The sequence below is a fragment of the Ursus arctos genome, unplaced genomic scaffold (assembly GCF_023065955.2).
Source record: "Ursus arctos isolate Adak ecotype North America unplaced genomic scaffold, UrsArc2.0 scaffold_9, whole genome shotgun sequence".
Taxonomy (NCBI): domain Eukaryota; kingdom Metazoa; phylum Chordata; class Mammalia; order Carnivora; family Ursidae; genus Ursus; species Ursus arctos.
Window position 1 is genome coordinate 69256495 of NW_026623111.1, and position 26853 is coordinate 69283347.

A 26853-nucleotide genomic window follows, 5' to 3' on the forward strand; every position below is an offset into this window, starting at 1 on the left:
AACCATTACCATGATCAATTTTAGAATATTTTCATCACCCCAAAAGAGACCTCATTCCATTAGCAGTCATCCAACTTTTCTCCATTCCTCAACCACTGGCATTGGGCAGCCGCCTTCACAGATTTGCGTATTCTGGACATTTTGTCTAAATGAAATCATGCAATATGTGGTTGGTCTTCTGTGACTGGCTGATTTTAATTTGGCATGTTTTTAAGATTTATAGCATATATTTAATTTCTTTTTGTTGACAAATAATATTTCATTGTATAGATATACCCCATTTTTTGTACGTGGTCCATTGATGGCTTTTAGGATATTATTAATAATGCTTAATAATTATTAATATAATATTACTATGTTATATTGCTATATAATATTAATAATTATTAATTAAAATGCTATGGACATTTGTGTACAAGTTTTTGTGTGGATATATGTTTTCATTTCTCTTAGGCATATACCTAGGAATGGAATTGTTGGGTCATAGGGTAACTAGTTTTAACTTTTTTGAGGAACTACCAACTACTTTCCAAAGTGGTTGTACCATTTTACATTCTTGTTAGCAGAATATGAGGGTCTGAGAGATTTTTAAAAAATCAAATCTGTCCGTAAGAGTGCCTACCTCAAGAGTCTCTGGTACATAGAAAGCAGGGAATAAGTGCTAGAAATTTTAGTGTTATTGTTACAGTGGATGCTCATGTGTATAACAAGTTCAGAATCAATGCAGTGTTTTGTGTGGCAAAATGCATATAACGTAAAATTCACTTTCCTAACCATTTTTAAATGTACAGTTCAGTGGTATTAAATACATTTATAACGTTGTGCCACCATTACCACCATCTGTTTCTAAAACTCTTTGCATCTTGTAAAACTGAAACAGTCACGCTCCATGTCCCTCTTCCCTCAGGCCTCTGGCAGCCACCATTCTGTGTTCTGATTTTGACTAAACTACTTCATATAAGTGGAACCACACAGTGTTTGTCTTTTTGTGATAGTCTTATTTCATTTAGCAAACTTGCTTCAAGTTTTATCCATATTGTAGCATGCGTCAGAAGTTCCTTCCTTTTTAAGGCTGAATAATATTCCATACATGATATATTGCATTTTGTCATCCATTCATCTGTCAGTGGACATTTTGGTTGCTTCCATGTTTAAGCTATTGTGGATAATACTTCTGAGAACAGGGGTCTACAAATATCTTTTTGAGACCTTGCTTTCAGTTCTTTTGGGCATATACCCAGGAGTGGAATTGCTGTATCATCTGGTAATTCTATTTTTAATCTTTCAAGGAACCCCTGTCCTGTTTTCCGCAGGAGCTGCGCCATTTTACATTCCCACCCACAGCGCACAGGGCTTCCAATTTCTCCCCATCCTCATCAACGCTTTTTTTTTTTTCCTGATAGTAGCCATCCTAATGGGTGTGAGGTGGTATCTCATTATAGTTTTGATGTGCATTTCCCTTGATTAGTGATGTTGAGCATCTTTTCATGTGCTTATGGGCCCTTCAAGTATCTTCTTTGGAGAAATGTGTGTTCAAGTCCTTTCTGCTTTTTGAATTGGGTTGTTTGTCTTTTTGTTGGCAAGACTTAGGAGTTTTCTTTATATTCTGGCTATTATTCTCTTATCAGATATGCAAGTTGCAAAGATTTTCTGCCATTCTGTGGGTTGCCTTTTTACTCTGTTGAAAATGTCTTTTGATGCATAATTTTTTTTTTAATTCTCATGAAGTTCAGTTCATCTTTTTGTTTTCTTTTTTTTGCCTGTGTCTTTGGTGTCATAGCCAAGAAATCCAAACGCCAAATCCAGTGTCATGAAGCTTTTCAATGCAATATTTCTTAACTCTAGAATCGTTAGAACAATAAAAAAAAAACCACACAAAACATAAGGTCTTCCTAAATTTGCTGATTTAAGTGACTAGGATGGACCCAGGTGTATGTATTCAGAAAAAAGACTCCCTTCTGAGTATTGACTCAGAGAAAGCTGTTCTGGGCCCTCTCAGGCTGGTATGATTACTCATCCTTTGCCCTCATAATATGCTGTACACAATTTTGTCATTGGATTTACCTCACTATAATATGATCTTTAAGTCTGTCTTCTGTTGGAGATTTTGGGTCATGATGGATGAATGCATGGATGGGCGGGTGAATTACTAACCAGCTGTTTATCACTCAGAGCACATCTTCTATGTTCCCTCTTCCAAGAAGCCTCTCTGGGGCACGTGGGTGGCTCAGTTGGTTAAACATCTGCCTGACTCAGGTCATGATCTCAGGACCTTGGGATCGAGCCCTGCATCAGGCTCCCTGCTCAGCGGGGAGCCTGCTTATCCCTCTCCCTCTGCCTCTTCCCCTGCTTGTGCTCTCTTGCTCTCTCTCTCTCTGTCAAATAAATAAAATCTTTAAAAGAAAACAAAAAAAGTCTCTCCTCTCTCTCCTCCATGCACAGTGTGGATTAGACGCCTGTCATATGGGTTGCTTTTAGCAGCCTGCACACAGAGCTTTCATTATGGTGTGCTGTAACATTGTAACAGGAGTTCCCATGCCTTGCTTGCCTCTTCAGTTAGAGGGAATTTGAGTGCAGAGCTGTTATCTTACTTGACCATCTCTTCAAATGGTGCTGGGAAAACTGGACAGCAACATGCAGGAGAACGAAACTGGACCACTTTCTTACATCATACACAAAAATAAATTGAAAATGGATGAAAGACCTAAATGTGAGACAGGAATCCATCGAAATCCCAGAGGAGAACACAGCAGCCTCTCTGACCTCGGCTATAGCAGCTTTTTTTTTTTTTTTTTAATATTTTGTTTATTTGACAGAGAGCAAGCGAGCATAAACAGGGAGAGGGAGAAGCAGACTCCCCACTGAGCAGGGAGCCTGACGTGGGGCTTGATCCTAGGACCCTGGGATGATGACCTGAGCCGAAGGCAGATGCCTGACCGACTGAGCCATCCAGGTGCCCCGGCTGTAGCAACTTCTTACTAAACACGTCACTGGAGGCAAGGGAAAACAAAGCAAAAATGTGTTATTGAGAGTTCATCGAGTTAAAAAGTTTCTGCACAGGAGTGCCTGGGTGGTTCATATGGTTAAGCATCTGCCTTTGGTTCAGGTCATGATCTCGGGGTCCTGGGATCAAGCCCCACATCAGGTTCCCTGCTCAGCCGGGGAGACTGCTTCTCTCTCTGCTTCTCCCTCTGCCTCCCTCCTCACCTCCAGCCACTCGTGCTGTCTCTCTCTCTCAAATAAATAAAATCTTAAAAAAAGCAAAAAAGCTTCTGCACAGCGAAGGAAACAATCAACAAAACTAAAAGGCAACCTTTGGAATGAGTGAAGATATTTGCAAATGACATATCTAATAAGGGGCTAGTTTCTAAAATCTGTAAAGAACTTATCACACTCAACACCCAAGAACCAAATAACCCAGTTAAGAAATGGGCAGAAGACATGAATAGACATTTTTCCAAAGAAGACATCTGGATGGCCAATAGACATATGAAAAGATGCTCAGCATCCCTCAGCATCAGGGAAATACAAATCAAAGCCATGATGAGATACCACCTCACACCTGTCGGAATGGCTAAAATTAACAACACAGGCAACAACTGATGTTGGTGAGGATGCAGAGAAAGGGGAACCCTCTCACACTGTTGGTGGGAATGCAGCTGGTGCAGCCACTCTGTAAAACAGTATGGAGGTTCCTCAAAAAGTTAAAAAGAGAACTACCAGCAATTGCACTGCTAGGTATTTACCCAAAGGATACAAAAATACAGATTTGAAGGGATACACGTACCCCCATGTTTATAGCAGCATTATCAACAATAGCCAAACTATGGAGAGAGCCCAAATGTCCATCAACTGATGAATGGATAAAGAAGAAGTGGTATATATACACAATGGGGTATTACTCAGCCATAAAAAAGAATGAAATCTTGTCATTTGCAGTGACCTGGGTGGAGCTAGTGTATAATGCTGAGTGAAATAAGTCAGTTAGAGAAAGACAAATACCATATGATTTCACTCATGTGGATTTAAGAAACAGTTCAACATATGGGAGGGGGGAAAAAAAGGGAAACAAACCATAAAGACTTTTTTTTTTTGGCTTGATCAAAACCAAATACATATGTATTTACAAATTTTTAGGTTTAAACAGATCATTAAGTAACTGAATAATTTTCTTTTTTCTTTTTTTTCCCTTTTTAAAAAAATTTAACATAACGTATTATTTGTTTCGGGGTACAGGTCTGTGATTCATCAGTCTTACACAACAACCTACCGCAACACTTACCTCCCTAATGTCCAGCCACCCCATCGCCTCCCCTCCAGCAAGCATCAGTTTGTTTCCTAAGATTAAGAGTCTCTTAACCATAAAAGGCTCTTTTTTTTAAAAATGTGATTTTTTAAAAAAAGATTTTATTTATTTATTTGACAGAGAGAGAGACACAGCCAGCAAGAGAGGGAACACAAGCAGGGGGAGTGGGAGAGGAAGAAGCAGGCTCGCTGATGCAGGGCTCAATGAGGGGCTCGATGTGGGGCTCGATGTGGGGCTCGATGTGGGGCTCCCAGGACCCTGGGATCATGCCCTGAGCTGAAGGCAGACGCTTAAGGACTGAGCCACCCAGGCGCCCCAACTATAAAAGACTCTTAAAGAGAGAGAACAAACAGAGGGATGATGGAGGGAGGAGGGTGGGGGATGGGCTAGATGGTTGATGGGTATTAAAGAGGGCACTTGTTATTATGAGCACTGGGTGTTGTGCGTAAGTGATGAATCAGTGAATTCTACTCCTGAAACCAATATTGCATTGTATGTTAACTAGAATTTAAATAAAAATTTAGGAAAAACACCCCCATATCTTATTTGTCTTTTGATCTCTAATATATATAGAATCTTGTATATAATAAAACTCATACTTTATTTTGCATTTTAAATGCGTTTTAAAATCTGCTTTCTTGAGATATAATTTACATGCAGTAGGATTCACCAAGTCTAAGTGTGTAATTTAATGGATTTTAACAGTCATAGAGAAAAAGGTGGACATCACAATCATGATAGAGAACATTTCTTTTATCCCCAAACCTTTCTGTGCTTCCGTTTTTTTCCCCAGCATCTGCTTTTTGTTGTTATAGTTTTGACTTTTCTAGGATTCCATATAAATGGAATCATTTATAATCTTTTGTGTCTGGCTTTTTAGAATAATGCTTTTGAGATTCATATATTGTTGCATATGTTAGTAGTTTGTAGTGTTTTGCTGAACACTATTCCATTTTATGGATATATCACATTGTTTACCCATTTATCAGTTAATGGACATTTCTTCCCCCTGAATTTGGTCTGGTTTGAGTAAAACTGCTAAAAGTACAATTTTTTGGGTAGACATATTTTAATTTTTCTTGAGTAAATTCCTAAGAGCTGGTTTATATGGTAACTTTATAAGAAACTGCCAGATTTCCACAGTGACAGTACTATTTTAAATTTCTAACAGCAGTTCATCAGAGTTCTAGTTGCTCCCCATCCTCAGCATCACTTGGTATTGTCCATCTTTTTAATTTTAGCCATTCAGATTGGTGTGCAGTAGAATCTCATTGTGGTTTTAATATGCATTTCGCTAATGACTAATGATCTTGAGCCACTTTTCATATACTTATTTTAGTACATGAAATAATATATCTTATTTTTGGCAAAATGTATGTTCAAGTATGTTGCCCATTTAAAAAAAAAATCAAAATGCTTGCCTTAATCTTTTTTTTTAAGATTTTATTTTTAAGAATCTCTACACCCAATGTGGGGCTCAAACTGACAATCCTGACATCGAGTCATTTGCTCTTCTGACTGAGCCAGTCAGACATTCCATTGCTTTTTTTTTTTTTTTTTTTTTTAATTCTTGAGATATAATAGTTGTCTGTATATTCAGGGAGTAAGACTTTTATCAAATATTTGGCAAATATCCCAATCTGTGGTTTTCCTTTTCATTTTTTTGACAGTGCCTTTGATGAGCAAAAAAAAAATTTTTCGAAGAACACAAATTTTTATTTTGAAGAAATTCAAAGATCAGTTTTTATTTTTAGGATTCATGTTTTTTGTGTTTTAAGAATTTTATGTAACCCAAGATTACAGTGATTTTTCTCCTAAATTTTCTTCATCAAATTTTATAGTTTAGCACTTATATTTATGTCTATGATCTGTTTCAATTTAACATTTTGTATGTTTGTGAGATAATGGTCAAAGTTCATTTTTTTTTTTTTTTTGCATGTGGATATCCAGTTTTCAGCACCATTGTTGAAAAAAAGACTTAGGTCCCACTGAATTACCCTGGCACCTTTGAAAATTAGTTGGTCATGTGTGTACTGGTCTATCTCTACACATTCTATTCTGTTAATTTACATATCTTAATCAGTACTACACTGTGTTGATTACTGTAGCTTTATAGTAAATCTTGAAAGTATGTAGTGCAGATAGTCTAAATCTTCTTTGTTTTTCTTTTTCAGAATATTTTGGCTATTCTAGAAAGAAGTCAGTCAGAGAAAGACTAATATCCTATGATTTCACTCATGTGGAATTTTTTTTTAAAAGATTTTATTTGTCAGAGAGAGAGAAAAAGAAAGCACAAACAAGGGGTGTGGCAGGCAGAGGGAGAAGCAGGCTCCCTGTTGAGCCAGGAGCCCTATGTAGGACTTGATTCCAGGAGCCTGGGATCATGACCTGAGCCAAAGGCAGATGCTCAACCGACTGAGCTACCCAGGCATCCCTTGAATGTGGAATTTAAGAAACAAAACAGATGAACAGAGAGGAAGGAAAGGAATAATAAGACAAAAACAGAGAGGGAGGCAAACTGTAAGGGACTCTTAACTATAGGGAACAAACTGAGGGTTGCTGGAGGGGAGGTGGGTGGGGGGATGGTGTAACTGGTGATGGGCATTAAGGAGGGCACGTGATGTAATGAGCACTGGGTGGTATATGCAACTGATGAATCACTGAATTCTACCTCTGAAACTAATAATACACTATATATTACTTAAATTGAATTCAAATAATAAATTAAAAAAATATTTTGGCTGTTCTAGGTCCTTGGCTTTGCATATAAATTTGGGAAGCAGCATTTTGGTTTTTATCAAAAAGCCTGCTGGGATTTTCATTGGGATTACTTTTGAATCTCTAGACCAGTTTGGAGAGATTGACATTTTAACAATATTGAATCTGTGATTCATGAACATAGTATATATCTCCATTTTCTGGGTCATCTTTTATTTCCTTAGCAATATTTTGTGCTTCCCAGTGAACAGGCCTTGCACATATTTTGTTCCTAAGTACTTCATATGTTTGATTTGGTTATACATGGTGTTTTAAAAACAATTTAATTTTTAATTTCTTTGGTATGATGTAGAAATATGGTTAATTTTTTGTATATTGATCTTGAATCACCTTGTTAAACTCTCTTAATAGTTCTAGTAGCATTTTGTGTGTGTGTGTGTGTGTGTGTGTGTGTGTGTGTGTGGACTCCTTACAAATTTCTACATAAATGATAGTGTTGTCTACAAGTCAGTTTTTTTTTTTAAAGATTTTATTTATTTATTTGACAGAGAGAGACAGCAAGGGAAGTGGGAGAGGGAGAAGCAGCTTCCTGCTGAGCAGGGAGCCTGATGTGGGGCTCCATCCCAGGACTCTGGGATCATGACCTGAGCCACCCAGGTGCCCCTACCAGTCAGTTTCATTCCTTCCTTCCATCCTTCCTTCCTTTTATTTCTTCCTTCTTATGTGTTTTATTTCATCTTTTTTCCTTATTTTACTGAGTGAACTCTAGTACAGTGTTGAATGGAAGTGATCAAAGTTGATATGCTTGCCTTGTTCCTGATCTTAGAGGGAAAGCATTCATTTTCACCATTAAGTGTTTTGTTAGCAGTGGGTTTTTCTTGGATTCCTTTTATCAAGTTGTGAACGATCCCTGGTACTTATTAATTTTTTTTAAACTATGAGTGTTGAATTTTGTGAAATGCTTTTCTCAGCCTATTGAAGTGATTGTATGGATTTTCATTTTTAGTCTGCTGAGTGGTAAATTATATGAATTGTTTTGTATGTTGAATTGAACTTGCATTCCTGGGATAAATATCACTTGGTGATTTTTACATATTCTTTTGATTTCTAAAAATTTGGCAAGGTTTGTGTATCAGCATTCATGAGGATTGTTGATTTTCTTTTTTTTTTTTTTAAGATTTTATTTATTTATTTGACAGAGACAGCCAGCGAGAGAGGGAACACAAGCAGGGGGAGTGGGAGAGGAAGAAGCAGGCTCCTAGTGTTGGAGCCTGATGTGGGGCTCGATCCCAGAACGCCGGGATCACGCCCTGAGCCAAAGGCCAGACGCTTAACGATTGCGCCACCCAGGCACCCCGATTTTCTTTTCTTTTAATGTCTTTGGTTTTGTTCTATGGGTAATGCCAGCCTGATTCAATGAGTTGGGAAGTGTTCCCTTTAGTTTTCTGGAAGAGTTTGTCTATATTTTATATAGGCTTATTACAGGTTATTATTTCTTCTTTAAATGGTTGGTAGAATCACCACTGAAGCCATCTGAGCCTAGAGAGTTCTTTGGGGGGCATTTTCAGTTACAATTAAATTTTTAAAAAAGATACGGGGTAATTAGATTACCTATTTTGTCTTAGGTGACTTTTCATTGCTTGTGTCTTTCAAGGAATTTGTCTACTTCACCTAAGCTGTCACATTTTGGGGCATAAAATTTTTCATAATGTCCCCTTGTTATCCTTTTCATGTCTGTAAGGTCTGTTTTTCTGATAGAGATAATTTGTGTATTCTCTCTTTGTTTCCTGATTAGACTGGGTAGAGGTTAATCAATTTTACTGATAATTTCAAAGAAAGAGTTTTTGGATTCAGCGGTTTTTCTTTTTTCTTTTTGTTTTCTATTTTATTGGTTTGTGCTGTTACTATTTTCTTTCTTCTACTTACTTTGTGCTTAATGTACTGTTTTTTCCAGTTTCTTAATGTGGGAATTTAAATCACTGATTTGTCACTTTTATTCTTTTCTAATAAGCATTTCATGCTAAAAATTTCCTTTTAAGCTTCACTTTACTTAGCAATGTTCTCCAAATTCTCACTGGATCTGTTCTTACTTAGTACTTCTCACTGGATCTGTTCTTAGTACTCAAAATACTTTGTAATAATTTCCCTTATGATTTCTCTTTTGACCTATGGATTATTTAGAGTATGTAGTTTAATATCCAAATACATGGAGATTTTACTGACATTTTCATTTAATGATATCTAGTTTAATAGTCTGTGGTCAGAGTACATATTTTGTATGGTTTTAGGCCTTTTAAAATTATTTAGTTTTGTATGATAGCCCAAAATACTGTCTATTTTGGTGTATGTTCTGTTTGCAGTTGGAAAGAATGTGTATTTTGCTGTTGATGCGTAGAGTGTTTTATAAATATCAATTAGGTCAAGTTGGCTGACAGTGTTACTCAGTATTCTGTATACTTACTGATTTTGTGTCTGCTTGGTCTATGCATTTGTGAGAGTGTAGTGTTTAAATCTTTGTCTTTGTTGATTTGCTTATTTCTTCTTTTGGCTAAGTTTTGTTACAGATATTTTGAAACTGTATTATTAGGTATATACACATTTAAGATTATTAGGTCTTTTGATGAATTCTTCTTTTCAATGTCATGAAATGTCATTCTTTATCCCTGATAATATTCACTGCTTTGAAGTCCACCTTACCTGCTATGAATATAGTCGCTTCAGTTTTCTTTTGATGGTGTTAGTATGATATATCTTTTCCCATCCATTTACTTTTCATTTTTCTGTGTCTTTATATTTGAAGTGGGTGTTTTGAAGGCAGCATATAGTTGGGTCTTGCACATCAATACAGTTTACCTTTGATTGGAGTTTTTACACACACATATGTTTTTAAGAAAAAAATGGACAGAAGACTGCCAATCTAAAAATAAAGCAGACAGATCTCAATACAGAGATGTTTTGCCTGCTGCGATAAAATTTTATCCACGTCTGTAAAAATCAGTGGGATTAAGTATCTTTAGGAAGCCCCTCCAGAAGCATTTGATCTTGCATTATGATTGTACATTTTTACATTTATTGTTTATAACGTAGCACACAGTCTAAAATTGGAAAAATAACCTGCAAGCTTGGAAATGGTCTCTTATTGTTAAATCCCATTAAATGAAAAGGATTTGAATTGTTGAAAAAAAATGTGAATAGGACAGGGAAGTGGTAAGGAGTCTTTAAAAAACTTTAAATCTTTAAAAAAAAAACTTTAAACTTTTTTCATGTTACATAAATAGTGCATGTATATTGCTCACAATTTAAATGCCTATAAAAAATCAAATAAAAAATACTCTTTAATTCTACCACCCCGAACAAAAAACAGTTATTGCTCTGAAATATATCCTTCCAGTATTTAAAACATCAATGTAATTAAAAAAAAATGTCGTCATATCATATTACTTCTTTGTAACCTTCTTTTCCACTTAATGCCTCATGAATATTTTTATGATGATTGTTTATACTGATCTATATCAGCCTTTTTAATGACTGCATATTTCTGTTCGTAACATATAATCCCAATTTATTTCTAATTTTTTTCTGTTAATGCAGTGTACACTATTCCTTCAGGATTTGTAGAAACACAAAACCTTTTATCCCCATGACTTATTCATTCTATAACTGGAGGCCTGTTATCTCCCACTCCCCTTCATCCATTTTCCATCCTTCTACCCCTCCCCTCTGGCAACCACCAGTTTGTTCTCTGTATTTATTGATTGGTTTCTGTTTTTAGTTTAGTTTTGTTTTTTAGATTCCACATATAAAGGAAATCATACAGTATTTATGTTTGACTTATTTCGCTTAGCATTGTGCCCTCTAGGTCCATCAGCATTGTCACAAGTGGTAGGATCTCACCCTTTTTGATGGCTGAGTAATATTCCCTAGTACCTATATACCACATCTTCTTTATCCATTCATCTGTTGATGGATGCTTGGATTGCTTCCATATCTTGGATATTGTAAAGAATGCCGTAATGAACATAGGATGCATATATCTTATCAGTGTTTTTGTTTTCTTTGGGTAGATACCCAGTAGCAGAATGATAAGATCATATAGAATTTCTGTTTTTAATTTTTTGAGGAACCCATATACTGTTTACCACAACGGCTGCACCAGTTTACATTCCCACCAATAGTGCACAAGGGTTCTTTTTTCACCACATCCTCACCAATGTTTGTTCTTCTTGTCTTTTTGATTCTAGCCATTCTGAGGTATAAGGTGATATCTTATTGTGGTTTTGGTTTGCATTTTCCTGATATTTAGTGGTGTTGAGCATCTTTTCATGTGTCTGTTTGCATCTGTAGGTCTTTTTTTGAAAAATGTCTATTCAGGTCCTCTGACCATTTTTAATCAGATTATTTATGGGGTTTTTTTTTTTGGTATTGAGTTGTATAAGTTCTCTCTTTCTCTCTCTCTCTCTCTCTATATATATATATATATGTATATACATATATATTTTTTTTACCATACAGTACGTCATTAGTTTTTGATACAGTGTTCCATCTTTATATATTTTGGATATTAACCCCTTACTGGATATATCACTTGCAAATATCTTCTTTCAGTCAGTGGATTGCTTGTTGTTGTTTCATTGATGGTTTCCTTTGCTGTGCAAAGGCTTTTTATTTTGGTGTAGTCCCAATAGTTTATTTTTGCTTTTGTTTCCCTTATCTTTAGGAGACATATGTAGAAAAGTGCTACTAAAGCCAGTGTCACAGAAATTATGTTTTCTACTAGGAGTTTTATGGTTTCAGGTCTCATGTTCAGGTTCTTAATCCATTTTGAATTTCTTTTTGTGTATGGTGTAAGAAAGTGGTCTGTTTTCGTTCTTTGAATGTTGTTGTCCAGTTTTCTCAGCACCATTTATTGAAGAGACTGTGTTTTCCCCATTGTATATTCTTGCCTCCTTTGATTAAATTGACTGCATATAAGCATGGGTTTATTTCTGGGTTCTCTATTCTGTTCTCTTGATCCATGTGTCTGTTTTTTGGGCCAGTACCATATTGTTTTGATTATTACTACAGCTTTATAGTTTTTCTTGAAATTTGGGGTTGTGATACCTTTAACTTTGTTCTTCTTTCTCAAGATTGCTTTGGCTATTTGGGGTCTTTCGTGGTTCCATAAAAATTCTTGTTCTGTGAAAAATGCTGTTGGTATTTTGATAGGAATTGCATCGAATCTGTAGATTGCTTTGTGTAGTTATGGACATTTTAACAATATTGTTCCAATTCACGAACCTGGAGTATCTTCCCAGTTGTTTGTGTCATTTTCAGTTTCTTTCATCAGTGTTTTATAGTTTTCAGAATACAGGTCTTTCCCCTCCTTGTTTAAATTTATTCTTAGATGTTTTATTCTTTTTGGTGCAATTTTAAATGGAATTGTTCTAATTTCTCTTTCTGTTACCTTTGTTATTAGTGTATAGAAATGCAACCAGTTTCTGTATATTAATTTTGTATCCCACAGCTTTACTGAATTTATTTATTATTTTGAGGGGAGTCTTTATGGTTTTCTATGTATTAGTATCATGTCATCTACAAGTAGTGACAGTTTAACTTCTTCTTACCAATTTGGATGTCTTTTATTTCTTTTTCTTGTCTGATTACTGTGGCTAGGACTGCCAGTATTATGTTGAATAAAAGTGGCAAGAGTTGGCATCCTTGTCTTGTTCCTGATCTTACAGGAAAAGCTCTCAGTTTTTCACCATTGAGTATGTTAGTTGTGGTTTTGTCATATATGGCCTTTATTATGTTGAGGTATGTGCCATGGAAACCCAGTTTGTTGAGAGTTTTTATCATGAGCAGATGTTGAATTTTATCAAATGCATTTTCTCCATCTTTTGAGATGATCATTATGATTTTTTTTGAAGATTTTATTCATTTATTTGACAGAGAGTGCAGGCAGTGGGAGCAGCAGGCAGAGGCAGAGGGAGAGGGAGAAGCAGGTTCCCCACTGAGCAAGGAACCCAGTGAGGAGCTCCATCCTAGGACCTTGGGATCATGATCTGAGCCAAAGGCAGATGCTTAACCGACAGAGCCACCCAGGAGCCCCGATGATCATAGGATTTTTATCCCTCACTTTGTTTGTTTGTTTTAAAGATTTTATTTATTTAATTGACAGACAGCCAGCGAGAGGGAACACAAGCAGGGGGAGTGGGAGAGGAAGAAGCAGGCTCCCAGCGGAGGAGCCTGATGCGGGGCTCGATCCCAGAATGCTGGGATCACGCCCTGAGCCGAAGGCAAACGCTTAACGACTGAGCCACCCAGGTGCCCCTATCCCTCACTTTGTTGCTGTGGTGTATCACATTGATTGATTTGTGCATATTGAACTCTCCTTGCATCCCTAGAATAAATCCCACTTGATCGAGATGAATGATCCTTTTAATATGTTGTTGAATGCACTTTGCTTATGTTTTGTTGAGGATTTTTGCATCTGTTTTTTATCAGGGATATTGTCCTGTAGTTTTCTTCTTTTTTGTAGTATCCATATGGTTTTGGAATCAAGGTGATGCTGGCCCCTTAGAATGAGTTTGGGAGCTTTCCTTCCCCTTCTGTTTTTTGGAATAGATTGAGGAGAATAGGTATTAACTCTTCAAATGTTTTGTGGAATTCTCCTGTGAATCTAGCTAGTCTTGACCTTGCCCTGGCAGATTTTGGGGAGTTTTTTTTTTTTTTTATTACCAAACAGATTTTGTTGCCTGTAATTAGTGTATTCAGATTTTCTATTTCTTCCTGATTTGTCTTTGGAAGATTGTGTATTTCTAGGAATTCATCTCTTTTAGGTTGTCCAATTTCTTGATATATAATGTTTCATAGTAGTCTCCTATAATGTTTTGTGTATCTGTAGTGTCTCTTTTTACTTGTATTTCATTTCTGATTTTATTTAGTTGAGTCCTCTCTCTATTTTTTCTTGATGAGTCTGGCTAAAGATATATCTTTATCTTTTTAAAGAACCAGCTCTTGATTTCATTGATCTTTTCTATTTTTTTGTTAGTCTCTATTTCATTTCTTTCTTTCTTTCTTTCTTTTTTTTTTTTAAGATTTTATTTATTTTATTTGTTTGTTTGACAGAGAGAGAGACAGAGAGAGCACAAGCAGGGGAAACAGCAGAGGGAGAGGGAGAAGCAGGCTCCCGCTGAGCAGGGGAGCCCGATGTGGGGATCGATCCCAGGACCCTGGGATCATGACCTGAGCTGAAGGCAGAAGCTTAACCATCTGAGCCACCCAGGCGCCCCTATTTCATTTATTTCTGCTCTTATCTTTATTATTTTCTTCTTTCTCCTCCCCTCGGGTTTTGTTTATTTTTTTTCTAGTTGCTTTGGGTGTAGTGTTTATTTGAGATTTTTCTTGTTTCTTGAAGTAGTCCTTCATTGCTGTACATTTCCCTCTTAGAGTTGTTTTCAGAGCATCCCAAAGATTTTGGACCATTGTGTTTTCATTTTCATTTGTTTCCATGTATTTTTTAAATTCTTCTTTAACCTATCCTCATTTATTATTTTTTTGAAGTAACAGTTTTATTGTATATGAATACAGAGAGACCAAACTTGGTTAATGGTGATGGTGTTCATTACTTTTTTTCCCCTGCAGCTAATGATAGACTCAGAGAAGCTGTTATAATGAACAAATAGAACATCAGCTGCATTAAGTAGCCACTTTTTTAAAAGTAAATTCTACACCCAGTGTGGGGCTCAAACTCACAACCCCCCTATCAAGATTCGTATACTCTACCAACTAAGCCAGCTAGGCACATCCCCCCACTCCTCCGCAATTTTTAAAAATTCTTTTTGTTGTTGTTGTTCCACTTGGGTGCTTTCCATTTCTTTGTCTTCCGGGTCATTGCTCCGTTCTTCTCCATCTGCTAATCTGTTGATTCCCTTTAGTGTACTTTCTATTTCAATTATTGTATTCTTCAGCTCTCATTGTTCCTTTTTTATATTTTTTATCTCTTGGTTGAAGTTCTCAGCGAGTTCATACATTCTCCTCTCCAGTCCAGTGAGCATCGTTATGACCATTACTTTAAACTCTTTATCAGGCATATTGCTTATCTCCATTTTGTTCTTTCTCTAAAGTTTTGTCTTGTTCTTTCATTTGGAGCATATTCCTCTATCTCCTCATTTTGCTTGACTTTTGCGTTTGTTTCTATGGATTAGGCAGAACAGCTACTTCTCCTGAACTTGAAGGAATGACCTTGTGTATGGTCATCCCCTGTGTAGACTGTGTATGCCTGGTGACTTTGCCTGTCCGGCTGAAACTGTGGCTGGCACGGGCTTGCAGTCCAAGGGCGCTCTGTGCTGGGGCTACCCTGGTGGGATGGTCAGAGCTGAATTGGGTGTGGTTATGTTGTCCTGGGTTTCTCTGTATAGAGGTTGCCCTGGCAGGACTTGCTAGAGCTGAAGTGGGTGTAAGCTGGGGGATTCTGGGGTGCTCAGCATAAGGGGGTGCCCTGGTGGAGCCAAGGTTAATGTGGGCCAGGATGTCCCAGGGCACTCTATACAGGGGACATCCTGGTGGGGTGGGTGGAGACAAGGCAGGGTATGGGCTGTGGGTTCCTGGGTCATTCCATGTAGAGGGTGCCCTGGTAGGGTAGCTGGAACTGAGGCAGACATGGACTGGGGTTCTGGGGCGTTCAGTGTGGTGGGTGTGCTGTTGGGGTGGCCAGAGCCAAAGCTAGCATGCGTTGGAGCACTCTGTATCAGGGGAACCTTAGCCACGCCATCTGAAGCCAAAGTGGTGCAGGCCTGGAGTGTTCTAGGGTGCTTTGTGCCTGTGTCACCTTGGTGAGATGGCTGGAGGTGTAGTGAGCACTGACCAGGGGTGTGATGGTATTGTATGCTGGGGCCACCTTAGTGGGATGGCTGGGGCTGGTGTGGGCTAGGGGCCTGGGGCTCACGAGGCATTAGGCCACTTAAGGTGCCTGGACCGTATTCTCATCCATGCTTTCAAGGTGGAAGGGGAATGTAAACCATGGTGTTCTCCAGTCCCTCAGACCTGGAGAGAGTTCCAGCAGTTCCTCCACCGTTTGGTGGAGTTCTAGAGCTGGATCTTTTATGTACTAGTTGCTCTTTCAAACTGTGGTTTTTTTCCTGTGCCCCATGATAGACAGATCTGCCCATGGTCCCTCAGTACTATCCCTCTCCACTGTAGTTCGCAGTGTTGGGATGGGGGTTCCCTTTGTTACCATCTCTCCTCTCTTCTTGCTGTTCTCTTTGTGGTCTATCTTTTGATGTGCTGAAGCTGTTGGGTCAGCCCTCAGGAGGAATTGCTCTATAAATCGGTGTGGATTTGGTGTGTTCTATGGAGGAAGTGAGTTCAGGGTCTTCCTACCTTGCCATCTTGGACCAGAACTATGCCTCTCTATTCAAATCCTTTTAAAGCATCAGATTATGCCATGATTGACCATTCTGAGTTCCTGAAAATAACTGAGTCACTGCAGCTGATCTTATTCTGACTAGTGTATTGCCAGTGACTCACAAACACCATCTTCTCTGCTCCCATTGCCTGTGACAGGCCTCCATATGTTCCAACTGCCTTAGTGTATCTGGTTTATTGCATCTGAAAGCATACATGGTAATTTGAAATTTATGGCTTTGAGAAGAAAATATTCTCAGAAACATTCTTTATAGACTGTAAGTGGTTTTGTTGTCATCATTATTGTTATTGTTTTGGTGGATAGGGTTGTATATGAACTCTAAAGCCCAAGATAAAGTTACCTGTCTCTGAACTGAGAAATACTACTTTGAACTCTATTATAACTGATCTTTTTTTCTCATTCTTTAGTTGAAAAGATTTGGTTTAATGATTGTTTAAACTTGGGAGTCATACATAGAATTAAGCCAGTAAGTGTTTGATGTTCCTGGATAATTTAAATGAAGTATCAGCTGCTCAGAGATGCTGCCTGTCTCCAAGAATCCAGCCATTCACTGTAGAGGAAGGTTAAATATAATTTTAGTTGGAGCATTTGTGGGAGAGCTGTGCTTTTTTTTTTTTTTTTTTTTTTTTAATTTAGCCAGGTTGAACAAAGACAGTTTGTGGACTTTCTCTGATTAGCCAAAACATAAAACAAACAGAAACAAAATGAAAAGCCCACATATACAGAAAAAAACATTATTTTAAAATTCTGGCTCTGGGTTTCCAGTTTCAGGCAGGATGGAGTAAGGACATTCTTTTCTATCTCTCCTGCTGAATGCAACTCTAAAACCTGGGTAGAATGCATGGAGTAGCTATTTGAGGGCTCTGAAAAGCAAATGATGGCAGGTGGATTGGGAAAGAAGACCAGAATTCAAAGTACCACTGGATTGCCATTGAGTTCACCATTTACCCCCTCTGGTCCTCCTGCCATTTGGGCCCAGAGGCAGGTACAGCTGTGGAAGTACAGTGTATAGGCTAGAGATTAGGAAAGGAGCCCCAAGAAACCTGAAAGTGTCATGCATATTTCACAGATTTCAGGGAAGGAGGAGCTTGAGAAAGCAACTGCATGTAGTCATCTATGAACTCCTGGGCTCCTCTCTGAGCTGTTTGTGTGTGGATCTTACCCTACTTAGCATATAAATGACGCTAAGAACCAAACTAACACATAGACCACCACCTGTGTTCCAGACTGGCCACTATGTGGTGCATGCAGGGCACAAATTTGAAGGGCATTGCAGAAGCTTTGAAAACTACAATGCAATTGTCAACATGCTCCAGAAGATTTAAATAAGACCCAGAGTCTTATAATACTCAAAACATTTATGGTACTATCCAGAATCACTCAGCATATGAAAACCCAGGAAAGGGGTGCCTGGGTGGCTCAGTCGGTTAAGCATCTGCCTTCAGCTCAGTTCATGATCCCAGGGTTTGGGATTGAGCCCCGCATCAGGCTCCCTGCTCAGCAGAGAGCCTGCTCCTCCTCCTCCCTCTGCCGCTCCTCCCATTCCTGCGTGTGCACGGGCGCACACTCTCTCCCTCTTTCTCTCTTGCTCTCCCTCTCAAGTAAGTAAAAATAAAATCTTAAAAAAACCCAGGAAAACTCAACTAGTATAATAAGGAACAATCAGAAGGTGCAATGCTGGAATGACATCAGTATTGGGATTATCTGATGAAGACTTTAAAGCAGCTATTATACAAATGTTCCACCCAGCTGGCTCAAACTCTTGTGAACTAAATGGAAAAATGAAATTCTCTGCAAAGGAATAGATGATATAAAGAAGAACCAATAAGATAGCCAAAATAAACAAGTCATTGAATGGCCTCAATAGCAGAATGGAGAGGACAGAGGAAAGAATCGGTGAAGTTGAAGATAGGCCAGTAGAAATTCCCCAGTCTGAATAACAGCAGATTGTGGGAAAAAATTAAACAGGATTCTGAGGACCTGTGGAACAAGGGCAAAAGGTCTGATGTTCATGTCATGGGAATCCCAGCAGGAGAGGAGAAAGATGTGGTGCTAAAAATGATAATGGCTGACAAATTTATAAATTTGGCAAAAGACATAAACAGATTTAATAAGTGCAGTAAACCCAAATAAGATTTACTGAAAGAAATCCCCACCCAGAAGATCATAATCAAACTTCTGAAAATTAAAGGCAATGAAAATACTTAAAGCAACCAGGGGAAAAGCACATATTACCTATAGGGGAATATTCACTGAAATCATTACAGATTTTACCCCAGAAACTATGGAGGCCTTAAGTGGCACAGCACTTTTAAAGTGCTGCAAGAAAAGAAGTCAACACAGAATTCTGTATTCAGCAAAAAACACTCTCCACAAATGAATGTGAAACAAAGGCATTTTTAGATGAAGGAAAAGTCAGAAAATTCATAGCCAGCAAACCTGTACTGAACAATTGCTAAAGGAAGTTATTTTGACAGAAGGGAAATGATACCAGAAGGAATGTTGGAACATCAGGAATGAATAAAGAGCAACAGAAATAGTAGATATATGGGTAAATATAATAAACTATTCTCTTCTTGAGTTCCTTAAAATATTCTGATTGACAGCAAAAATTATAACCTTGTGATAGAGTTCTCAAAGTGTTGCAGATGTGCTATTGAAGGCTGCTGTAGCTTGGGTGGGGAGAATAAAGGAACCTATATAGTGGTAAAGTTTCTGCATTTTACTTGAAATGGTATTGATTCTAAGTAGACTCTGAAAAGATAATTATTTATATTGTGATCCCTAGAGCAATCACTTAGGTAATTATACAAAGAGATATGGTAAAAAAAACCCACAATGAATTAAAATAGAATACTAGAAAGTATTTCAATAATGCAAATGAAGACAGGAATGAAGAAAAAGAGCAATGAAAAACAGAGGGAACGAACAGAAAACAAATAATAAAAAGGTAGGTAAAAAATCCAAATATATCAATGATTTTATTAAATGTAGTCTAAACAAAACAATCAAAATATAGATCTTATATTAGGTTTAAAAAATAACCCAACCATGTGCTGTATATAAGACATTGACTTCAAAAATAATAATCTAAGAAGTTTAAAATACCTACTCTGGGCATGTATTTCAGAGAAATGAAAACATATTCTCACAATGTAACCTGTACAGAAATGTTTATTGCATTTCTGTAATTGCTAAAAGCTGGGAACAGTGCTTTGTGGTACATCCATAATACAGTGGAGTACCACCCACTAGTAAAAAGGAACACACTATGATACATGCTACAACCTGGATGAGTCTTCCAGGCATTATATTGAGTGAAAGAATCCAGTCTTGAAGGGTTAGAAATTATAGGATTCCATTATGTGACAGTATTGAAAATACAAAACTATAGTGCTAGAAAACAGATTAGTGGTTGCCAGGAGTTAGGGATGAGGAGAGGGTGTGACCAAGGGACTATTTTGGAGTGATAGAACTGTTCCATATCTTCTTTGTGACATGTGCTTAAATTCATAGACTTGTATATAAGATCAGTTTTACTGTACAATAAATAAAAATTTTGTTTTTGAAAAACTGACTCTGGTTTGAGTGTCTTGGCTCAGAAACAAGATATAATTCCTTTTGTGGAGAGATCTTTTTTATGGGGGGATCACTTTAAACTGTGAGTTGTATTATGGAGTTGAGACTGTAGTGAGCATAGCCCAGACTCCCCCTCCCCCAAATGTTTAGATGAGAATAATTGAGAAAGTAGTTGGAATATGGCTTAGGACAAGACAGATACAGAAGCAAACAATGGAGAGAGAGCCTAGTTATGTTGTGGGAAGACAGGGGACTCCAGGAGGAGAGTCAGGCACTAGGAAATTCTTTTTTGGGATCTGCAGGAGAATTTGGATAGTATTTTGTTTCGAGTAACGGTTTGCTGAGATAATGTTTATTTCCTTCATCCCAAATCTTCAGTAGAAGTCAGCTGCACCCTTCAGAATGGGTTGATAGTACCGGGGGAACACTGTCAGGGGAGAGCAGAATGTAGCAGAAAGAGGCAGCATGTGCACTAGGGTGAGTTCAGTGGGAAACAGGAATGAGGGTTGGGTGAATGTGAGGACTTAGAACCCACAGGATGACAGGGCAAAGCACAAAATTTCTCACAGGATGGCCCTGTCTTTTGTTTTCTACTATTAAAGACAAGTGCAATCTTAGAGCAGACAATTTGGGGACACTCAGAAAGGAGACACTTAAGTAATGAGAGTTTAATCCCTTTGTCATACCAACTGCTGACATTTAATTTTTTATGGTTTTATTAGTTGAAAATTTAGTAGCAAATACTGAGCACTAATTTTGTATATTCTCTATGCTTTCCATCCAACTGCAAACAATTGAATATATTTCTCATCTGAACAATGAGGAAAAAGTCCAATTCCCATTTTTCATATCTAGGCTAATCACCTCAGTATTGCTTTTACCAGTTTCATATCTGTCTAATCTTTTTCCATGCCAGAATAATACAGCCTAGTGGGTATAATGGGCTCTGAAGTCAGAAGGACCTGGGATCCAATTCTAGTTCCTCCACTCATTAGTTGTGAATCTTGGCCAAATTATGTATGTTTTCTGAGCTGGGGCTTATTATAACCCTGCTTCACAGGGTTGTCGCAGGATTAAGTAAGTGTTGGCATCATGCGTCTACCCTCTAGGCTCGTATCAGCCTTCTCTGTTGTCACCTTTTGATGATTTAATGCCCAATTTTCTATTAACCTGAAAATACATGAAAAATTACAGTGGGCTCAAAAACCAAGTAGAAATAATCGTAATAACGTAAGTCCAGTGGAATTGCCGACTTGCTGTAAGCAGCACTCCACATTTGCCACTGTTCTGCCCTATTACCTTGGCTCATTCAGAGTTGAGAACATTGCTAAAGACTTTAAAGGGTTGCTATGAGAGGATCAGAGAGAAAATACACTTTTATCCTCAGAAAAATGCCAAATATTTCTTCAGTGTGTTTAATTATTTTAATGTGTGGGTTGAGGTTCTGTCATGATCTGCAAAATATAGCATAGAGTCTTGACAGAATGAACCAGAGAGACTGCATGTGAAAATGTGCACTGCAAGCCTGAACGGTCCCAACTGGAGCAGGGGAGTGTTCAGGGAGAGGTGTGAATGAAGCATTCATTCCCACGTTGGCCTGACCTAGGGAGTGGATTCTAGAAGAGGGATTATAATTTCACTGTAACAGATCCCCAGTCTGGATCAGATGAGCTTAGTTTTCTGGCTAGAAGAGATAAAATAAGTTGGACTTGGTACAGTCACTGGTTTGATTCTTCACAAATTTTTGCGTTACTGAACATTGCCTTTTGGGCTACACGTTTTGTAGTAGTGGCAGTGGTGGTTTGATGTCTGTTTTGATGGCTAATACATGATGGGACAGGAATTGGTTTGTCTTAGGTTTGACCAGATCAGGAGTAAATGGTACTTGGAATCTGGACATGCCCTTTTGAGGCTGTTCAGCTGTGGTAAACAAGATCAAGAGGGATGCTATTGACAGGTTCTGAGGCAAGAAGATAGTGGCAGATAGGTAGAGAGTGTCCTGTCAGACAGTGGAGAAACTTTTCAGTGTCATGTTAGGCTGAATGCTAACGTCCAGGCAAGAAAGGCTAATGGTTGGCATAAGAAGTCAGGTATTAGGGGCCAGGCCTAAGTCATGGCTGAGGTGTCAGGCCAGGTACCCAGGCTCAGGAGGACATAAAAGCTGCCCAAATCCTGGAACTCTGGTACAAGGTAGATATTTGGTCAGAGGAGTAGAGTCTGAATCACCCGAGGTACTTCAGTAGAGGTTTCTTACCTTATTCCAAAATAAAGACAGGACTGTTCCTAGTGCGTGAGGCAGAGCTGAGTTGGGATATAGGGTCTAATAGTGAATAGAGGTTAAAGAAGTTGGGCAATGGGAACTACAGGAGTTAAAGCATCTTTTAGGAGATTTCTCTGACATGAGCATATTTTCAGTTGCTTAGTTTTAAAAAAAGCTTTTGTTTCCAAGTAATATATTTATACAAACTATCTTTAGGTCAAACAGAAGCTTCCTGCCTCCCGTCTCCACGCTGCAGTCTCACTAGCAGAGACCATTTCTATCAATAGTTTTAGCTCGCTCTTTTAATATTTACCTTTTCTAAATGACATGCTTATAATGCTATTTTTGATTTTCTTCTTTTTTTTTTTCTTTCTTCTTTTTTTATTTTTTTAGCATTGGACATAGTAGAGACACTGGGGAAGACTAGTATTCCTTTATATTCTCCATCTACTCTTTCTTCTTCCTCACCCCTACATACTCATCCTTTCCCAAATAGTTGATTCCTTAAATCAATTGACAATTAAATCTTTGATTATGTAAATTATATTTGTCTGGTTATTATGGTTCTGTGTTCAATGATTGCTTTTATTTCCTATAAAACATTTTATGTGTTTTCTGGAGTTAATTATATCTTTTTGTTTGTTTTTTTTCTCTTGCATTGTAACCTTTGTATTCTCTGACAGAACTGTAAAACTCATAACAATATAAAACTCATCAGATTGTATTTTACTTTTCACCTTGGAGACATTCCTTCAACTTTGTTTCATGGGCCTGCTACATAATAGCTGTTTTGGAAATGTTCTTCACCGCTTGTTATGTAAGATTTCTGTTTCCTGGATCATGAATCTTCCTGTGTTTACGAAGCGTTATCTTATGGTAGCTTTCTGAGGAGAGGCAGCATTGGAGATAAAATATTTTGAGAGCCTTACATGTCAGAAAATTAATCCTTTTTCCCTCTCTTCTCATATTTGATTCATGGTTAGTTAGGTATAGAATTCTCAGTTGGAAAACCATTCTCCTTCAGAATTGTGAAGGCATTGCTCCATTGCCTTCTAGTTTTCAGTATTGCTTCTGAGAAATCTGATGCCATTCTGATCCCTGTTCTATTATATATAAAGTGTTTTCCTTTCTAGAAATTTCTAGAGTCTCTTTTGGTGTTCTAATATTTCAAGATGAAGTGTTCTGAAGCAGGTCTTTCATCAGTCATTATTCTGAGTCCTCCATAGGTCCTGTCAATGTGAAATTTAAGTCCTTATGAGAACTTTTCTTGTGTCTTCTTTGAAATGTTTTACCTTGCATTTTCCCCATTTTCTTTTTGGAGTTCTTATTTTTCCATTATTGGACCTCTTGAAATAACCCCATTTCTTTCTTTTTTACCCCCTCTGTTTTGCTCTTTGACTTTTTGTTCTATTTCTAGAAAATTTTCTTCAATTCTTTTTTTTTAAATTTAAATTTTAGGGGCGCCTGGGTGGCACAGCGGTTGAGCGTCTGCCTTCAGCTCAGGGCGTGATCCCGGCGTTATGGGATCGAGCCCCACATCAGGCTCCTCCACTATGAGCCTGCTTCTTCCTCTCCCACTCCCCCTGCTTGTGTTCCCTCTCTCGCTGGCTGTCTCTATCTCTGTCGAATAAATAAACAAAATCTTTAAAAAAAATAAATAAATTTAAATTTTAGTTAACATACAGTGCAATATTCGTTCCTGGAGTAGAATTCCGTGATTTATCATTTACATACAACATCCAGTGCTCATAACAACAAGTGCCCTCTTTAATATCCATCCCCCACCCACCTCCCTCCATCAACCCTCAGTTTGTTCTTTATCGTTAAGAGTCTCTTAAGGTTTGTTTCCCTTTCTCCTTTTTTCCCCCTTCCCATATCTTTCTTAAATTCTACATACGAGTGAGATCATATGGTATTTGTCTTTATCTGACTGACTTACTTCACTTAGCATTATACAATTTAGTTCTAGCCACATCATTGCAAATGGCAAGATTTTCATTATACAAACTCCATTATGTATATATACCACTTCTTCTTTATCCATTCATCAGTTGTTGGACATTTGGGCTCTCTCCATAGTTTGGCTATTGTGGACATTGCTGCTGTAAACATCAGGGAGTATGTAAACCCTTCAAATCTGTATTTTTGTATCCTTTGAGTAAATACCTAGTAGTACAACTGCTGGATCATAGGGTGGGCTTATATTTAACTTTTTGAGGAACCTCCGTACTGTTTTCCAGAGTAGCTGCACCAGTTCGCATTCTCACCAACAGTGGAAGAGGGTTCCCCTTTCTCTGCCTCCTTGCCAACATCACTTGTTTCCTGTGTTGTTAACTTTAGCCATTCTGACAGGTGTGAGGTGGTATCTCATCGTGGTTTGGATTTGCATGTCCCTGATGCTGAGGGATGCTGAGCATCTTTTCATGTGTGTCTTAGCCATCTGGATGTCTTCTTTGGAAAAATGTCTATTCATTTCTTCTGCCCATTTCTAAACTGGATTGTTTGGTTTTGGGTGTTGAGTTTGATAAGTTCCTTATGGATTTTGGATATTAACCCTTTATGTCATTTGCAAATATCTTCTCCCATTCTGTAGGTTGCCTTTTAGTTTTGTTGACTGTTTCCTTTGTTGTGCAGAAACTTTTTATTTTGATGAAGTCCCAATAGTTCATTTTTGCTTTTGTTTCCCTTGCCTCCGGAGACGGGTCTAGTAAGAAGTTGCGCTGGCCAAGGTCAAAGAGGTTGCTGCCTGTATTCTCCTCTAAGATTTTGATGGTTTCCTGTCTCACATTTAGGTCTTTCGTCCATTTTAAATTTATTTTTGTGTATGGTGTAGGAGAATGGTCCGGTTTCATCCTTCTGCATGTTGCTGTCCAGTTTTCCCAACACTGTTTGTTGAAGAGACTGTCGTTTTTCCATTGGATATTCTTTCCTGTTTTTATTGAAGATTAGTTGACCATATAGTTGTGGGAATTTCTTCAGTTCTAATTTCCCATTCTGCTTTTGAAAGGTTTTTTTCTTTAAATTTATGCAACCATATTTTCATTTTCTAAGATGATTTTGTTCCTCAAACATTTGAATGGTTCTTATCTTCTTCTATTTCTCTAACAACTTAATTTTTTTTTCTGCTCCCAGCATGATCCTTATCTTCTGAGTTCATTTTCTGTTTGTTTTGCTCTTTTTCTTTCATGTTAGCATTTTCCTCATATGTGATAATCCTTGGCCAGCCTTTTACATTTCAGAGTGTGGCTCTAAAATGTGAGTGGGGCTGTGTGAGGGCAAGGCGTGTTAACTCACACAAAGTTGGACATTTCATCGGGGGACCCACAGATGTCCGTATCTGTGGATCTTCTCTTTTGGGCCTTTTTCTCAGAGAAATCCTCCTTTTTCTTGGCTAGATATGTGTGAGGCTGTGTTTTGGAACCTCGGGGAGAAAGGTATTTTCTGGATTAGGGAGGGAGGGCTCTGGGAAAGGAGTCTTATTGTTGCCAGGCAGAATTTTACTCAGTCCCGCTGCTTTAAGTAATATGCCTCATTCTCACTCACATTTGGGCATCTCTGGTTCAATATTTCCAAATAGTAAAGCTTCAGGCTTCTCCCTGGAGAGAAGCACCAGTCCCGTGGGGGAACATCTGGGATGTATGTGCTGCTGCAGGCATATATGCTCCCCAGTGTAGCTGGGATCTAAACTGATAATTGTAAAAATGTGCAAAACGTATATTCTCTGTAAATATACGGATTTAGTGGTTCTTTTTGAAAACCAAAACTGCCTAGGAGGCAGCTGTGTGATTCCTGCTTCTGGGCTGTACATTTTCCTCCTCGGTTTGGTCTCTTTCAGAGCAAATTGGAGCTTTGGCAGATCAGCACATTGTCCACGTGGCATGTGGCGAGTCGCACAGTCTGGCCCTCAGTGACCGGGGCCAGCTGTTTTCTTGGGGTGCAGGGAGTGACGGTCAACTAGGACTCATGACTACTGAGGATTCGGTGGCAGTGCCCAGGTAAGAATGTCACAGACAGGAGTCTGAGTTTTCAGATGTCAGTTTTATAAATACTTTTTCCTGCTGTTGCTTTGTTAGACTCTTTGTTTTGGTTCTGCGTTCTTTATTTAATTGCTGTTCCTTTTGGTGCCACTGCTGTGCCTTATACTGTATAGCACTTGTCACAAAAGTTGTAATTATTTATAGAAGCGTCTGTCTCCAGTTAAAAAATGTTGAGTTGTTCAGGAATTGTACTTTATTTATTCTAGTAACCTAGTTGTTAGCATAGTGTTTGGAATTCAATAAATGTTTGAATAAAAAAAAACCCCATCTTTTCCCTTGCTGGACTTTTTTTTTTTTTTTTAAAGATTTTATTTATTTGACAGAGATAGAGACAGCCAGCGAGAGAGGGAACACAAGCAGGGGGAGTGGGAGAGGAAGAAGCAGGCTCATAGTGGAGGAGCCTGATGTGGGGCTCGATCCCACAATGCCGGGATCACGCCCCGAGCCGAAGGCAGACGCTTAACCGCTGTGCCACCCAGGCGCCCCTCCCTTGCTGGACTTATTAACTTTTAACTTAAAATTGTAAGCCTCAATCAATTACTCAGTT

General features: G+C 38.2%; 1 protein-coding gene across 8 annotated transcripts in view; it reads left to right on the plus strand.

The window, feature by feature from the left end:
- HERC3 (HECT and RLD domain containing E3 ubiquitin protein ligase 3) overlaps nucleotides 1–26853 on the plus strand; it is a 124253-nt gene that overhangs the window by 35331 nt on the left and 62069 nt on the right. For all 8 annotated transcript variants that reach the window (XM_026509737.4, XM_026509740.4, XM_044388088.3 and 5 more), the window contains one exon: nucleotides 26105–26264. In XM_026509737.4, the coding sequence (XP_026365522.1) occupies nucleotides 26105–26264 (160 nt within the window). The remainder of the gene's footprint in view (nucleotides 1–26104; nucleotides 26265–26853) is intronic.